The following is a 16643-nucleotide window of genomic DNA, read 5'->3' as shown; positions in this document are numbered from 1 at the left end:
CGGCAACACTTCCGGCGGACCCGGGCGGTACTTCCGGCAGCGTGGTCGTTGCCACGGCAACACTTCCGGCGCGGGAGCGGTGCGGCCGCCACTTCCGGCGGGGCGGCCATGGCGGAGCGGCCCGGGCAGGACGCGGCGGGCGCGGAGGACGCGGCGGTGCGGGCGGTCGAGGGCCGCGTGCGGGAGTGGGCGGCGGCGCAGGCGGCGCTGGGACGGCGCGTGGCGCTGGTGACGTCGGGCGGGACGCAGGTGCCGCTGGAGGCGCGGGCCGTGCGGTTCCTGGAGAACTTCAGCAGCGGCCGCCGCGGCGCCGCCTCCGCCGAGCGGCTCGTGGGGCTCGGCTACGGCGTGTGCTTCCTGCACCGCGCCCGCTCCGCCTTCCCCTGGGCGCGGGCGCTGCCGCCGCCGGGCCCGGCGCTGCTGGACGCGCTCCGCCTCACCCCGGGGCCGCCGCCCGGCGTGGCCGCCGCTCCGGCCGCGCTCCCCGCGCTGCTGCCCGCGCTCCGCGCCTACCGCCGCGCCACCGAGGCGGGCGCGCTGCTCGCCATCGAGTTCACCGCGCTCGCGGAGTACCTGGCGCTGCTGCGGGCGGCGGCGCGGGCGCTCGCACCGCTCGGTACGGCCCGACGGGACGGGGAGCCCCGGGGCGACACCGGTGTGAGGGGCCGGGGGGCACCCAACGGGGAGGGGACGGGGTGGCCTCGGGGTTGGGGGGCACGAGGAGGAGAGGACGAGGCCCCCCGTGGGTGTCCTGGGGCGGCCCAGGAGTGGGGGACGGGAGGACCCAGAAATGAGGGGAGGGGGGGGCTGGTGGGGGAGCAGGAGCGGGGCGGGACAAGGCGAGGCCCCTGAGGGGGTCCCTGGAGCGGAGGGGTGGGAGGGGACTGGCGAGGACAGCGGGTGTGAGGGGACAGGGTGAGCCAGGGCTGAGAGGGCAGCGTGCCCGGTTTGGGGCAGCACAGGACAAGGTGCAGTCTGGGAGTCCTGGAGCAGCCCAGGAGTGAGGGAGGGGACAGGGGGGATTGGGAGGACCCGGAATGAGGAGCTGGGGTGGGGGCAGGAGCAGGATGAGGCCCCCTCATGGGGGTCCCCGGTGAGGGGAGTGGGGGCAGGACTCGGTGTGAGGGGATGGGGTGGCCCCAGGAGGGTCCCTGGTGTGAAGGGACAGGGAGGAAGTGGAGGGACCCAGAAATGAGGACACAGGGTGGCCTTTGGAGGGGGTGCAAGGCAAGAGAGGAGGCCCCTGTGGGGGTCCCCAGAGTGAGGGGCTGGAGGGGGCCAGGCCTGAGGGGTTTGGGGTGGGGATGGGTGTGAGGGGACACGGTGGTTGTGGGGACCAGAGTGAGGGGGGACGTCCATGGGGACAATGTGGCCCCTCAGGGTGGCCCCAGAGCCCAGGTATGAGGTGACAAGGTGGTCCCAGTGCCTGTGGGGTCTGGCATGAGGGAACAAGGACCCCCCTTGCTTGGGGGCCGTCTGTACCCTGGCATGGGGGTCTGGGCTGCCCTGGGGGGCACTGGGGCTTGGCACAAGGGCACAGGGCAGACTCCAGGGGGGGACGGTGTGTGTGAGGGGACCCCAGTGTGGGGCAGCCCTGCCCTGCTTGGGGCAGTGCTGGGGGGTCTCTGAGGGTCTCTGGGGTGGCAGGGCCAGACTGTGGGGGGTGACAGGGCCAGCCAGGGGGGTGACAGGGCCAGGCCGTGGGGGGTGACAGGGCCAGGCCATGGGGGTGACAGGGCCAGGCCGTGGGGGGTGACAGGGCCAGGCCGTGGGGGGTGACAGGGCCAGGCCGTGGGGGGGGGGGGGTGACAGAGCCAGGCCGTGGGGGGGGGGGGGTGACAGGGCCAGGCCATGGGGGGGTGACAGAGCCAGGCCGTGGGGGGGGGTGACAGAGCCAGGCTGTGGGGGGGGGTGACAGGGCCAGCCATGGGGGGGGGTGACAGGGCCAGGCCGTGGGGGGGGGGGGGGGGGTGACAGGGCCAGGCAATGGGGGGATGACAGGGCCAGGCCGTGGGGGGTGACAGGGCCAGGCCGTGGGGGGGTGACAGGGCCAGGCCATGGGGGGTGACAGGGCCAGCCATGGGGGGTGACCGGGCCAGCCATGGGGGTGACAGGGCCAGCCATGGGGGTGACAGGGCCAGGCTGGGGGGTGACAGGGCCAGCCATGGGGGTGACAGGGCCAGGCCATGGGGGTGACAGGGCCAGGCCATGGGGGGTGACAGGGCCAGCCATGGGGGGTGACAGGGCCAGGCCATGGGGGGTGACAGGGCCAGGCCATGGGGGGTGACAGGGCTAGCCATGGGGGTGACAGGGCCAGCCATGGGGGGTGACAGGGCCAGGCCATGGGGGTGACAGGGCCAGGCCATGGGGGTGACAGGGCCAGGCCATGGGGGTGACAGGGCCAGCCATGGGGGTGACAGGGCCAAGCCAGGGGGGGTGACAGGGCCAAGCCAGGGGGGGTGACCGGGCCAGGCCATGGGGGTGACAGGGCCAGTCATGGGGGTGACAGGGCCAGCCATGGGGGTGACAGGGCCGGGCCGTGGGGGGTGACAGGGCCAGCCATGGGGGTGACAGGGCCAGGCTGTGGGGGGTGACAGGGCCAGGCCATGGGGGTGACAGGGCCAGTCATGGGGGTGACAGGGCCAGTCATGGGGGTGACAGGGCCAGCCATGGGGGTGACAGGGCCGGGCCGTGGGGGGTGACAGGGCCAGCCATGGGGGTGACAGGGCCAGCCATGGGGGGGTGACAGGGCCAAGCCAGGGGGGGTGACCGGGCCAGCCATGGGGGGTGACCGGGCCAGCCATGGGGGGTGACCGGGCCAGCCATGGGGGGTGACAGGGCCAGGCCATGGGGGTGACAGGACCAGCCATGGGGGGTGACAGGGCCAAGCCATGGGGGGTGACAGGGCCAGGCCATGGGGGTGACAGGGCCAGCCATGGGGGGTGACAGGGCCAGGCCGTGGGGGGTGACAGGGCCAGCCATGGGGGTGACAGGGCCAGCCATGGGGGTGACAGGGCCAGCCATGGGGGTGACAGCAGCTGTTCCCCACAGGCTCCAGCGTCATGTTCTACCTGGCAGCGGCCGTGTCCGATTTCTACATCCCACCCTCTGAAATGCCTGAGCACAAGATCCAGTCCTCGGAGGGGCCCCTGCAGGTGAGGCCCCCTGGCCATGGCACCCTCTGTCACCCTCCTTTGCCACCCCTCCTTGCTCCCAGGGTCCTGCCTGGCTGTGGATGAATCCTGGGAAAGCTGCAAGAGCTCCTGGGTGTTTTCACAGGGAATGGGAGGGTGAGTTTCCACAGGGGTGCAAATCCTGGACTTGCATTGTTTTGTTCTTATCTTGCACTGAGGGGCCCAGATAAGAGGGCAGGGCAGGGGCAGCCCTGCTCTCCTTTGATCCAGGTTTATTTTTAGGATGGCATGAAGGGGTTGAGGGGCAAATGCAGCCCCAGCAGTGAGTGGTGCCAGGGGTTATCTGTGGGGTATCCTCAGGGAGGGGTTGGTGTCCAGCACTGCAGGCTCTGTGTGTGACAGGCAGCAGCTCCAGCACGTCTGCAGTTGGGATGTGGAACGTGAAGGGGCACCTGTGAGGTGCCTCCTGCTCTTCTGGCTTTGTCCTTCAAAGCTCCCTCTGCTTCCATGGAGACGAGGAGCCCAAGTGCTCCAAGAATAGATCCTGGAGTACTTGAGTTGCTGCCTTCTGGCTTTGAACAAGGGCCTGGAGGTGCAGGGCAAGGGGAATGGTTCTAAGCTAAGAGAGGGATGATCTACACTGGGTACTGTGGGGAAATCCTTCCCTGGGAGGGTGGGCAGGCCCTGGCACAGGTTGCCCAGAGCAGCTGTGGCTGCCCCATCCCTGGAAGTGTCCCAGGCCAGGCTGGAGCAACCTGGAACAGTGGGAGGTGTCCCTGCCTGTGGCAGGGGTGGGTTGAGATGAGCTTTGGGGTCCCTTCCAACCCAAACCATTCCATGGTTCTGCATCCATCCTCCTGCACCAATGATGATCCCATGCTGGTGTCTCGTGCCCAGGCCCATCTCAGTGATGGGAACAGGAGGCTCCAGAGCTCTGTGTGTAACAAATACCCAAGTTATTTAACTTAATTAGCTGGTAAGAAGTTGCTGGGCTTCTTTCTTTATGATTAGCACCAGAAAGATGAGATCCAGCCTGATTCCCAGTGATCACTGGGAAGCTGGAGAGCAAAGTCTCCTACTTTTTTCCCCTCTGTACTTTGCACTTTGTACTTTGCACTCATATGCCTGAAGGAGTTGAGAGAAGAAGGGTGAAGGTGTGAGAAACTGCCTGGATTCTGGAGAGCTGGAAACTGAGACTTCTGGAGCTGTAATGCTTTTGTGTTTATGCTCATATTGATATTAGCTCTGGGAATGCAGAGTTGCTGTGGCCCTGCTGCTTGGGGGCTCATTGAACCGAGTTCACACCCTGCTTGTTGCTGCCCCCACACTGCCCCTTCAAGTTAAATTTCCAGACCCTTGCAGGGACATTTGAGCCCTGTTTGCTGAGAGCTGATCAAACACTGCCTTGCCAAACTTCCCGCTGCAAATACAGCACAAAGCAAAGCTGGGATTGGCCTCCCCTCCCTCCCACCTCTCCCTACAGCTCACTCTGCTGCTTTTTCTGACCTTTGTTTGCAGATCACAATGAAGATGGTGCCAAAAATGCTGTCCCCCCTGGTCAGAGACTGGGCCCCCGAGGCCTTTGTGATCTCCTTCAAGCTGGAGACGGACCCGCAGCTGCTGCTGGACAAGTCGCGGCAGGCGCTGGAGCGGTACCGGCACCAGGCCGTGGTGGCCAACGTGCTGGAGTCCCGCAGGACCAGCGTCGTCATCGTCACCAGGGACTCCGAGACACCCCTGTCCCTCTCGGAGCAGGAGGTGGCACAGGGCATGGAGATAGAGGAGAAGATTGTGAGTTACCTGCAGGGCCAGCACACGGCCTTCATAGAGAGGAAAGGCTGAGCAGCAGCTCGGAGTGCAGCGGGAACTGTGCTGGAGAGGGAGTGGAGCTGCAGCATTCCCTGGGCAGGTGCCTGAACCAAACCTCCAGCACGCTCTGCAGGGCCACCCAGAACTGGGGCACTCCTCTACAGCTTGGCCACGGTGGTTGTGGCTTTGGGAAACAGAAATACATGGAAGTGAAACTGTTCCAAAGGAGATTTGTCCTGCTGTCTAAAGGAGGAAAGGATTTGGTTTCTGTCCCCTGGGCTGGGAGAACTGGGAGGAGAAATGGTGCAGGTCTGTATAATATAAAGAACTTCTTGAATCTCCCTCTTCCAAGTTTCTTTTGGAATGGCTGGGAGAAGGAATAGGGCTTTGCAGCAAAGATGTGCTGGTTTTGTGACTGGAGTGGGGAATCTTGTGATGCTGGGAGTGGATGGTGAAACAAGGGTGGCAAAAAGGAGGGGAATGAGGTGACAATGATTTTGGGGAGCAGGTGCTGTGCCAGAAATTATTCCTGTTCCTACAGCTCAGCAATAGGTGCTGTAGAGTGGCCCTAAAGCAGCTGTTCCAAAGGTTTTCCTCCCATCCCAAGTGTTCATGGGCTTCTGTGGAAGATACAGGGAGATGTGGCCCAAAGCACAGGGGATGGATCTGGGCCTGGGAACAAGGGATTGGAGGAAAGGAGTAAGTACTGAGGGGGAAGGTGTCCTGGGAGGGGCTGGAGCAGCAGGAGGGGCTTGAATCTCCCTCTTCCAAGTTTCTTTTGGAATGGCTGGGAGAAGGAATAGGGCTTTGCAGCAAAGATGTGCTGGTTTTGTGACTGGAGTGGGGAATCTTGTGATGCTGGGAGTGGATGGTGAAACAAGGGTGGCAAAAAGGAGGGGAATGAGGTGACAACGATTTTGGGGAGCAGGTGCTGTGCCAGAAATTATTCCTGTTCCTACAGCTCAGCAATAGGTGCTGTAGAGTGGCCCTAAAGCAGCTGTTCCAAAGGTTTTCCTCCCATCCCAAGTGTTCATGGGCTTCTGTGGAAGATACAGGGAGATGTGGCCCAAAGCACAGGGGATGGATCTGGGCCTGGGAACAAGGGATTGGAGGAAAGGAGTAAGTACTGAGGGGGAAGGTGTCCTGGGAGGGGCTGGAGCAGCAGGAGGGGCTGAGGGAGCTGGGGAGGGCTCAGCTGGAGAACAGGAGGCTGAGGGGGCACCTTCTGGCTCTGCAATCCCTGCCAGGAGAGGGGAGCTGGGGTAGGGGGGTCCAGGGCACAGGGACAGGGGGAGAGGGAATGGCCTCAGGCTGGGCCAGGGCAGGGGCAGATTGGATACTGGGGAAAAGTTCTTCACTGTAAGGGTGGTCAGGCTTTGGAACAGGCTGTGCAGGGCAATGGTGGAGTCCCCATCCCTGGAAGTCTCCAAAAGACGTGGATGTGGTACTTGGGGACATGTTTTGGTGGTGAACTCGGTGATCTCAGAGGCTTTTCCAACCTTGATTCCAAGGTTCTGTGAGAGCAGAAGCATGATGGGCCCTGGGAGGAGCTGGTTGGCTGCAGTTAGAACTGGGATCCTCCTGGTTTTCTCTAAAGCCTCTTCCCTCCCATTGCTGACTTCTAAACCTGTATTCCTCATGCCTGCAAGAAGGAAACTGCAATGTTGTGGTAAAAACCTTAACTGCAGCTGTGCTGCTCTCCACTGTGTGCCTGCTCATGTGTGTCATTGGAAAATAAACTCACTAGGAGCCTGGAAAGGAAGAGCAGAGCTCATGGGAACACTGGAGGGCTCTGCAGAGGGGGGACTGTGCTCTGGTTAAACACAGTGTGTGGTGGGATGACCCCAAGCACCTGGAAGTGAGGTGTGCCCATAAAATGGGGGAAATGAGCCTAGAAGAGCAAAAGAAAGGAGACCAGATGATTCCCATTAGGGATGGGAGGAAGAGTCCAGGTTGGTCAGGAGGGGTGAGATCCAGCTGGTAGCTGAAACAGGGGAAAGAACTCACAGCTTCATGGCCAGGACTGATAGAGAAGGGGGAGAGAGAACTGGAGAAGCTCCAAGAGCTGCCTGTCCATCTCCCAGCGTGTAGTGGATGGGAATGTCGAGTCCTGTTAGTTGAGGGATTTCCCTTGTCTTTGGAGCTGCCCTGACAGCAGGGATGGGCTGGAAAGGACGGTGGAATCAAAGCCTGTGTGAGCTGCCCTTGCAGGAGTGTTGGCACATGGGGTGGGAAAAGTGCCACCACCACTGCCTTGGAAGTGTTCTGGGATGTCCCTGTGAGGGGCATGGGAAGAAGAGCAATAATTACGGGAAGGTTTTGAGGAGCAGATGGGCCATCACCTGCCCCGGGGGCTGCAGCACTGGGACAACACCGGGGTGTGGTGTCTGCCCTGCTTGGGAAGCCCAGGCTGGGGGGGCTCTGTAAGGCCAGACTGAGCCACAGCCACCCCTGTCCCGTGCGGGGATGGGCCTGGTGGAGGGGAGGCTGAGCTGAGCCCACGAGTGCTTAGGCCTGGCCATGTTTGGGCACCAGCCCTTCCCCTTTGGGGGTGCTGGCTGTGGTTCTGTGAGTTGGAAGTGGCTCCTGCAGGTGCAGGACCATCTGCCTGGTGCTTTCAGGGGATCCCTGACTGCCAGTGAAGGACCTCCCTGTGCTCTCTGCTGTGTCCCTGTTCTCCAGGCTTGGCTTCCCTACCCTCCATCTGCTCGTGCAGCATCTTGAGGTGCTGGGTGAGCTCTGCAGGATGGAGCTGCTCCATCACACAGTTCCTCAATCTCATGGAATCTTCTTTGAGGGAGGGACCTCAAAGCCCACCCAGTGCCACCCCTGCCATGGGCAGGGACACCTCCCACTGTCCCAGGTGGCTCCAAGTCCTGTCCAACCTGGCCTTGGACACTCCCAGGGATGAGGCAGCCACAGCTTCTCTGGGCAAGCTGTGCCAGGGCCTGCCCACCCTCCTAGCCAGGAATTCCATCCCAACATCCCATCAATTTCTGCCTTCTGGCAGTGGGAAGCCATTCCCCTTGTCCTGCATTCCCGACCCTTGTCCCGACTCCCTCTCCAGCTCTCCTGGAGCCCTATAGGCCCTGGAAGGGGCTCTCAGGTCTCTCTGGACCCTTGTCCTCTCCAGACCCAGCTCCGTGTCCTTTCCTGTGCCCCTCGGCGTGTCCCTTCAGCTCCAGCACTTCCCGCGGGGTTCGGGGCGCGGTGCCCGCGGCTGGGGATGGGGATGGCGGTGGGGCCGGGCGGCCGCCAGGGGGCGCTGGGGGAGAGGGGGGGCGTGGCCTGGGCGTGGCGTCGCAAACCCATACAGGACATTATGGGGGCGTGGCCTCGCAGCCCCATGGAGGCAGCGCTGCTGGGGCGGGGCCGGTTGCCCCGGGGGCGGGGCCGGTTGCCCGGGGGCGGGGCCGGTTGCCCGGGGGCGGGGCCGGTTGCCCCGGGGGCGGGGCCGGTTGCCATGGCGCCGCGGGGCCCTCCCGCCGCATGGACGCGGCCGCCGCCGCGGTGGGTGCCCGGCCCGGCCCCGGGGGCTCGGGGGGCGGCTGTACCTTCGGGGTCAGGATCCGGGGGGCGGCTGTACCTTCGGGGTCAGGATCCGGGGGGCGGCTGTACCCCCGGGGTCAGGATCCGGGGGGCGGCTGTACCTTCGGGGTCAGGATCCGGGAAGCGGGTGTACCCCCGGGGTCAGGATCCGGGGAGCGGGTGTACCCCCGGGGTCAGGATCCGGGGGGCGGCTGTACCTTCGGGGTCAGGATCCGGGGAGCGGGTGTACCCCCGGGGTCAGGATCCGGGGAGCGGGTGTACCCCCGGGGTCAGGATCCGGGGAGCGGGTGTACCCCCGGGGTCAGGATCCGGGGGGCGGGTGTATCCCCGGGGTCAGGATCCGGGGGGCGGCTGTACCTTCGGGGTCAGGATCCGGGGAGCGGGTGTACCCCCGGGGTCAGGATCCGGGGAGCGGGTGTACCCCCTGGACTGGGCCTGAGGGCTGAGGGTGTACCCACTGGTTTGGGATCGGGGGCTGAGGGTCGTCGGTTGTACCCTCGGCATTAGGGGCTGAGAGGGGTCGGTTGTACCCCCAGGTCGGGGATCGGGGGCTCGTTTGTATCCCCGGGTTTGTGATCGGGCTCTGAGGGGGCTCATTGTACGCCCGGGGCCCGTGGGGAGGTTCGGGGGTCGGTGGTACCTCGGGTTTGGGTTTGGGGGTCGGTGGTACCTCGGGTTGGGGTTCGGGGGTCGGTGGTACCTCGGTTTGGGTTCGGGGGTCGGTGGTACCTCGGTTTGGGTTCGGGGGTCGGTGGTACCTCGGGTTGGGGTTCGGGGGTCGGTGGTACCTCGGGTTGGGGTTCGGGGGTCGGTGGTACCTCGGTTTGGGTTCGGGGGTCGGTGGTACCTCGGGTTGGGGTTCGGGGGTCGGTGGTACTCCTCTGGTTCGGTTCAGGGGGTCGGTGGTTCCCCAGGTTCGGTTCAGAGGGTCGGTGATACCCTGGGTTTGGGTTCAGGAGGTCGGTGGTACCCCTCGTTCGGGGGTGGGTGGTACTCCCCTGGTTTGGTTTAAGGGGGTCGGTCGCCCCCGTGGCTCACGCCCCTGTGCCCCCCAGGCCGAGCCCCCCGTGCCGGCGGACACGGTGCTGCGCTGGCTGCGGGCGGAGGGCGCGGACCCCGCGGGCCCGGCCGAGGAGCAGCTGGGCCTGGCCTGGCGGCTGCTGCGGAGAGCGGAGACACGGCTGGGAGAGCTGGAGCGGCGGCGGGAGCAGGACATGAGAGACGTAAGGGCGGACACGGGGCAGGGCTGGGAGCGGCTGGAGCAGCAGCTGAGAGAGCTGGGGGGGCTCTGCTGGGAGCAAAGGAGGGTCAGGGGGCACCTTCTGGCTCTGCAATCCCTGCCAGGAGGGGCAGCCGGGACAGGGGGTCGGGCTGTGCCCCAGGGCACAGGGACAGGAGCAGAGGGCACGGCCTCAGGCTGGGCCAGGGCAGGGGGCACAGCAGCAGGAATGGCTGCCTGGAAAGGGTGGGCAGGGGGCACAGCAGCAGGAATTGCTGCCTGGAAAGGGTGATGAGACATTGGAAACGGCTGCTCAGGGAGGTTTGGAGTCCCCACCCCTGGAGGTGTCCAATGAATGACAGGCCGTGGCACTCAGAGCTCTGGGCTGGGGACAAGGTGGGGATTAGTTAAAGGTTGGATTCGATGGTCTTGGACATCTTTTCCAACAAAGTGATACCCCTTGGGTTTAACCCCCCCAGGCCTGCAGCCCCAGCATGTTTAGGGGTGCCACAGCCACTTTCCTGTCCTTGGGAACTTGGGGATATACATCCCCATTCCTCATGTTGGGGCATCAAAAAGCATGTGGTGAGCCCAGCCGAGCCCCCACAGCCCAGCACCCCCATAGCTCACCCCTCCCTTGACCCCCAGGCAAGGTTCTACCATCCCCAGCTGTTCCAAAGGTACAAAGATGGAGTGTCCTACAAAAATTCGAGCTTATCCTGAAAACGAGGGGGTGCAGAGCTCTTTGTGCCCCCTGGGGAGGCTCTGGCAGCCTCAGGAACGGGGGTGTTTTCCCTCTTCCAGGTGGAGAGCTACGTGGGCCACGTGCGTGCCCTGACAGAGGAGCGCGATGCCATCGCGGCCGAGTGCGAGAGGGAGAACAAGCAGCTCCGGCTGGAGCTGGCCCGGCTGCAGCTGCTCCAGGGTGAGCCTTCCCTCCTTCCCTCCTTCCTTCCCTCCCTCCCTCCCTCCCTCCCTCCCTCCCTCCCGCCTTCCCTCCTTCCCTCCCTCCCTCCCTCCCTCCCTCCCTCCCTCCCTCCCTCCCTCCCTCCTTCCCTCCCTCCCGCCTTCCCTCCTTCCCTCCCTCCTTCCCTCCCTCCCTCCCTCCTTCCCTCCCTCCCTCCCTCCCTCCCTCCCTCCCTCTGGACCACGGGCCCTGGGAATGCACTGGCAGCTGTTAAATCTTCTGGAGGGCAGAGCAGCGTTTCTTGGGAGTTCTCAGAGGGTTCTCTGGGGGCTCTCAGTGGTTTGTTCTTTGGGAGGTTGGTAAAAGTGTTAATGAGCTGATTTGTAATTGATTGAGAGGTTCTTGCCCAGTTTTGCTGCCTTTGTTCAGGGGACTTGGCAGTTTCTCCCTGTTGACCAAGTGTCTGTTTGAAGACCAGAACTGATGGTGCTGTTTGGTTTCCAGCACTGATTTATCTGTCAGTGACTCCCACCCAGGCAGTCAATTTGCTCTTGACTTTGGTTTACACAAACTCCACCTTTTTTAAAACAGCTGTGAGGGGCAGTTGTGCTGGTGGTTCAAAACTTGTGTGTGCTTATTCCATGGAATCCCAGCACAGTTTGGGTGGGAAGGGGCCTTAAAGCCTCTCCAGTTCCACCCCCTGTATGGGCAGGGACACCTTCCACTAGTCCAGGTTGCTCAGAGCAGCTCCACTATTTTAGTACAGTAATTTTGCTTAAACAAATCATTTTCACTGCAAATGATTTATTTTCAAACTCTGGGGTCACTTCCAGTAAGGGCAAATATGTTTTGCTGGGATTCTTGATTTTTTTCAATGTCCTGTTGCACTTTCAGGGCTGCCCATGTTACATTAATTCCTTTTATGGGGTGTGTTATCCTGGCCCTAAGGTAAAACTGAGGGTGGTGGCACAGCTTGGGCAGTTTCTTTGTGATAAAGGCTTTGCTTGGGGCAGAAAATTCAGGAGTTTTCCCAACATGCAACTCATTGTAGTCTGGAGCATCTTTTGAGGTTTTCAAGGAGCACATCTGGTGGAGTGACTTTCCAAAGATGGCTTTGCCTAAAAATCTGGTTGTCCTGTGGGCACCTCGAGCCGTGGTTTGTGGTGAAAATGTGGTTACAGGGGTTGAAATGATTAATGAGTCTTTGGGAGCGTCGCCGCGGCAGGAAAATATTCCTGGTTCTTCTCTCACTTCCCACGAGGTGGCAGGAGAAGGACAGACCTTCCCCAATGCTGGAACGCAGCAATTCCCTGCCGGCGGTTCTGCTCCTTTGGACTTCTGCCATTTGTGCGGGGTCCCTGTGGCTGCTGAGCAGTGATTAAGGCTGGAGTGGAAGCCGCGATCCGTGGCCATGGAGCTGCTGGTTAATTGTGGTCATGTCGTTCCCAGCATGTCCAGCCCAGGGGATTTGTGGTTCGAAGCCAAAGGGTTTTCTGGAGTGGTTTTGGGATATCACTGTCAGGAGGTGGGTTTGAAGGCCCTCAGGGCTGGCATTAGTGATGTGTGTGGATAACTCAGGGATCTGGGCAGAGGAGGGAGCTCTGCTCCCCCAGGCTGCCCCTGCAGGGGATGCCAGCCCTGGGCTGGTTTGGGGGGTCTGTGCAGTGTTTGTTGGGTGAGCTGGTCTGTGCTTTGCAGGTTTGTTGAGCTGGAGCAGAGGAGGCCGAGGGGAGACTCCGAGGGGCAGCTCCAATCTCTGCTCCATGTGAGCAGGGACAGGACCTGAGGGAACAGCTGGAGCTGGAGTTTGGATTGGATATTGGGAAAAGGTCCTTTCCCCAGAGGGTGGTGGGCACTGAACAGGCTCCCCAGGGCAGTGGGCACAGCCCCAAGGCTGGCAGAGCTCCAGGAGTGTTTGGACAATGCTCTGGGGCACAGGGTAGGATTGTTGGGGTGTCTGTGCAGGGCCAGGAGTTGGACTGGATGGTCCTTTTGAGCCCCTTCTAGCTCAGGATACTCTCTGATTCCATTGCTCTAACTCAGCCTCTTCACAAAAAATGCCACTGTCCCTCTCTGGCATGGACAGACAGATGTGCTGGGGCTGTGGCACATTCCCAGGGGCCTTTCTGGAGCTGCTCTGGGCCTCTGCTGTGCCTCTGCTGCAGAGTGCCATCTGCATCCTGGTGCCCATTCCTTGGGCCTCTGCTTTGTGTCACAGATCACAGAATCATGGAATGGGTGATGTTGGAAAAGCCCTCTGAGATCACCAAGTCCAGCCATTAACCCAGCACTGCCATGGGCACCACTAACCCACGTCCCCAAGTGCCACATCCTCATGTTTTTTCGAACACTTCCAGGGATGGTGACTCCAGAACTGTCCATGGCAGCCTCTTCCAATGCCTGACCACCCTTTCCATGGAGGAATTTCCCCCCATATGCCACCTGCCCCTGCCCTGGCCCAGCCTGAGGCCGTGCCCTCTGCTCCTGTCCCTGTGCCCTGGGGCACAGCCCGACCCCCTGTCCCAGCTCCCCCCTCCTGGCAGGGATTGCAGAGCCAGAAGGTGCCCCCTGAGCCTCCTTTGCTCCAGGCTGAGCCCCCCAAGCTCCCTCAGCTTCTCCTCATGGGACCTGTGCCCTGGCTCTTCTCCCCCTCTTGTTTTTGGGGACAGCAGCAGGGACAGGATGGTCCTGCAGGTTGGGCTGCAGGAGAGTCTTGTGGAAATGCAGCCCTGGGGCTGCTGGGACTGTTGAAAATGTGGGCAAGGCAAGAGGAGAGGAGGTGGTTGGGAGCTTTTGGGAGAACTGGAAGAACAGGAAAGGGCAGTTGGGGAGTGTGGCTGGTTCAGGCCTCTGGTACAAAGGAGAGGCCTGAGCGTGTGAGGGGCAGGATGTGTCCTGATCCTCCCTGTACTGAGGGCTGGAGCTGAGAGCTGGAGAAGGCAGGGACAAGGACTCTGGTAAAGGCTGGAGACCTTGGTCTGGGGTCCCTTGGAGCAGCCTGGTCTGCTCAAAGCTGTTTCATACAATCACGGAATCACAGACTGGGTTGGAAGGGACCTCAAAGCTCACCCAGTCCCACCCTCTGCCATGGGCAGGGACACCTTCCAAGTTGCTCCAAGCCCTGTCCAACCTGGCCTTGGACACTTCCAGGGATGGGGCAGCCACAGCTTCTCTGGGCAACCTGTGCCAGGGCCTGCCCAGCCTCACAGGGAAGATTCCTTCCCAATATCCCATCTATCCCTGCCCTCTGGCAGTGGGAAGCCATTCCCTGTGTCCTGTCCCTCCATCCCTGTCCCAGGTCCCTCCCCAGCTCTCCTGGAGCCCCTTTTGCTCTGAGGGTCATCAGTGCTGATCCCTGACACTGAGGAGTTTCTGATGGCAGAACTGAGTCCCTGCTCACACATTTGCTCCAGGCCTGGCACAGGTTCCTGCTGGAGCAACCAGGGCTGGTTTCTGCTGGGCCACTGAGCTGAGCTTCACCTCATGTGGTTCCTCTGCCCAGAGTGACATTTCTCCTTTCCTCCAGGCACTTCCTGACCCGCTCCCAGTGGACACTCCGGAGTGGTGTTGGAGGGCAGGTCAGCAGCACGTGTGCTGTGGTGCCAAAAGCCTTCCTGAAAAACAACTGGAGTGGCAGTGAAACACCACCCTGGGGAGCTCTCTCCATTGGTTTAAAAAGTGGAATAAAAAGAGTGAATATCTGTGGTCTGAACTTGTTTGTTGTAACAGCTGGATGGGTAAAACACACCCAGAGGAGACAGGTCTGTGGTGGGATCAGGACACCAGTGAGCTGCTGTCTCTGGGGGTCTTCCTGGGGTAGGAGAATCCAAATATAAATATAAAACTTGTTTCCTAAGGAGGGAGGGCAGGAGATGCCAGAGGGACCAGCAGTGCTCTGGTGTATCTGTGCCTGGGGAGGTGTTGGCTCTTCCCAGACCTGCTGGGTGGGGGAGGAAAGGGGTTTGGAAGAAATCAGTGGGGTTGGCAGGCAGGTGACCTGTGCTGGGTATGGCAGCTCCTCATCCTCACAAATGCTTTTGCCTCCTCAGCCTGTGGAAAATGTCTGGGATCTTGAGCAGTACCCTGAATGTTTCTTTGCAGGGTGCAGGGTTGGCACTGGCAGGGGAAGGTGTCAGTGCTGGCACCGTGTGGGTTTGGGGCACAGGGGATCCCATTCACAGAATCACAGACTATTCTGAGTTGGAAGGGACCCACAAGGATCATCGAGTCCAACACTGAAGTCAGTGGCCCACACAGGGGATTGAACCCATGACCTTGGTGTTATTGCAACCCAGTTTGAACCTGGCCACAAATCAGAGCAGTTTCCCTTCATTTTGGCTGGGGTTTGGCAGAACTGTGGGAGGGAAAGGCAGGGCAGGTTGGGGCTCAGTTTGGTGTGATCCCTGGGCTCTTCCCCATGCACATGGAGCAGGTCCAGCTATTTTTGCCTGCCCAGTGCCCTCTGGCTGTGCTGCAGCTGCTGCTGGCCCTGGGTGACCCCAATTGACTGAGCTGTGCCCTGTGAGCCCGGGCACCGCAGGGTGTTTTCCATCCACAGGGCTGCAGTGCAGGGTGGAAACATGGCATTGATTGGAGCCTCGGGATGTGGCTGCTGGGCCCTGGGTTAGATCAGTGCATGGAAGTGAGGGACAGGCTCATCCAGAGATCTGTGTCCTGAGTGGGGGGAATGTCTGCTCTGCTGAACCTCTGATGTCCAACTCCAGCTCCCTGAGCAGGGAGAGAGTGGGAAGATCCCTCCTTCTTCCATACAACTCCTTGCACTTCCATCCTGCAGCACTTGGAGAGCTTTATAATCTGGTTTGGGCGAGAAATTTGGTTTGTAGGTTTTTGTTTAACCTGAATTACACAGGAAGGGTTGGAAAAGCCCTTCCCTGGCTCCACAGGGTGCTGGGTCTGGTGCAGGAGTTGCTGCCTTGATCACGGCAGAGACCAAATGTTCCTCATTTTCTTGTGGCAGGGAAATTCCAACCTCACAAAGGTGGGGATCTTTTTAACACCCCTTTGTTGCACAAACACAAAGTGCCTGCCCATAAACCAACTCCTGTAAGGGTGGTTGTCACCAATCTGCTGTTGAATCTGGAAGGTTTTCTCAGTACAGAGCATTCCTGGCTATAATTTTGGGATAAATTGTGAAGATATTGAGGTCTACCTCCTCTCAGATGTTCCTTGGGAAAACAGTGATGCTCTCTAGGAGCAATCTGGTGTTTTGTGTCTCTTTTGCCAAAGAGAACTCCATGTGGCTGCACATCCACCTGTTTGGGTTCTCTCCAAGGCTGGACCTGGTGATCTGAAGGTGGAATTGATGATCTTGGAGGTCTTCTCCAACCTTAATGATTCTGTGATTCCCTGTGTGCCTGTTTAATCTGTTCAGTTTCCACCAAGCTCTGCTCAGGGCTAAGGGGGTGAGGATAAACCAGGCTGGGAGAAGAAAATGGTTCTAGAAACTCCTCCATGAAAAACCAGGCAGGAGAACTCCAACTCCAACAAAGTCCTGTCACCTGCTTGACAGGGAAGGGGATGTGACCAGAACCCTTGGGAGAGAGGGAATAGGGCTGGGATAACAGGTAAGAACAGGGAATGGAGGCAGGAGGAGGGACTTGGGGAGCTGTTGGGCTCCAGGAGAAACAGGGGCTGTCGTGCTGGGTTGTGTTTGGAGGCTCTGGGGAGCAGCTCTGCAGGAAATGCCGCCCTGTTTGTTCCTGTGCTCACACCAAGCCCTGCCTTGCCTTGCAGAAGAGCAGCTGAAGGAGGTGGAGGAGCTGCTGGAGCAGGAGGGGCTGTCCCAGATCGCTCGCAGCGCTGCCAGCGAGCAGGTGGCGTATCTGCTGGTGGAGCGGACGGCGCTGCTGGGGCTGCTGCCCAGCCCCGTGGAGGGGCTCCAGGTACCTCCTGCCCTGCCCGGGGCTGCTCAGAGCTGCTGCCAAGGCAGTGTCTCTGAGCTGGTTCTGAAAATGCAACTATTTCTCCTCTGTCTGAGGCCTCTGTGGAGTCTTGGTGGTGAAGT

The 16643-nt window shown here is 61.1% G+C and overlaps 2 protein-coding genes across 8 annotated transcripts in view; both read left to right on the top strand.

The window, feature by feature from the left end:
• Positions 1–89: 89 nt before the first annotated feature.
• On the top strand, positions 90–6181 carry PPCS (phosphopantothenoylcysteine synthetase). 3 transcript variants are annotated; one of them, XM_071575634.1, is made up of 3 exons: positions 90–616; positions 3052–3155; positions 4653–6181. In XM_071575634.1, the coding sequence occupies exons 1-3, from the start codon at positions 109–111 to the stop codon at positions 4974–4976; spliced, it is 936 nt and encodes a 311-aa protein (XP_071431735.1). In that variant the 5' UTR covers positions 90–108; the 3' UTR covers positions 4977–6181. The 3 variants fall into 3 exon arrangements, with proteins under 3 accessions (XP_071431735.1, XP_071431736.1, XP_071431737.1); XM_071575635.1 differs by lacking the exon at positions 90–616 and adding an exon at positions 959–968; XM_071575636.1 differs by lacking the exons at positions 90–616; positions 3052–3155 and adding an exon at positions 3270–4341.
• Positions 6182–8400: 2219 nt separating this feature from the next.
• CCDC30 (coiled-coil domain containing 30) overlaps positions 8401–16643 on the top strand; it is a 49644-nt gene continuing 41401 nt past the window's right edge. For 3 of the 5 annotated variants that reach the window (XM_071575645.1, XM_071575647.1, XM_071575643.1), the window contains exons 1-4: positions 8423–8504; positions 9548–9715; positions 10516–10636; positions 16373–16521. In XM_071575645.1, the coding sequence (XP_071431746.1) occupies positions 8433–8504; positions 9548–9715; positions 10516–10636; positions 16373–16521 (510 nt within the window). In that variant the 5' untranslated portion in view covers positions 8423–8432. Of the gene's footprint in view, positions 8505–9547; positions 9716–10515; positions 10637–16372; positions 16522–16643 lie in introns of all 5 variants that reach the window. The other 2 variants (XM_071575644.1, XM_071575646.1) reach the window with 2 other exon arrangements.

Source organism: Pithys albifrons, chromosome 22 (genome assembly GCF_047495875.1).
Source record: "Pithys albifrons albifrons isolate INPA30051 chromosome 22, PitAlb_v1, whole genome shotgun sequence".
Lineage (NCBI taxonomy): Eukaryota > Metazoa > Chordata > Aves > Passeriformes > Thamnophilidae > Pithys > Pithys albifrons.
The sequence above is the reverse complement of the archived record's forward strand: the minus strand, read 5'-3'. Positions and strand labels throughout refer to the sequence as shown.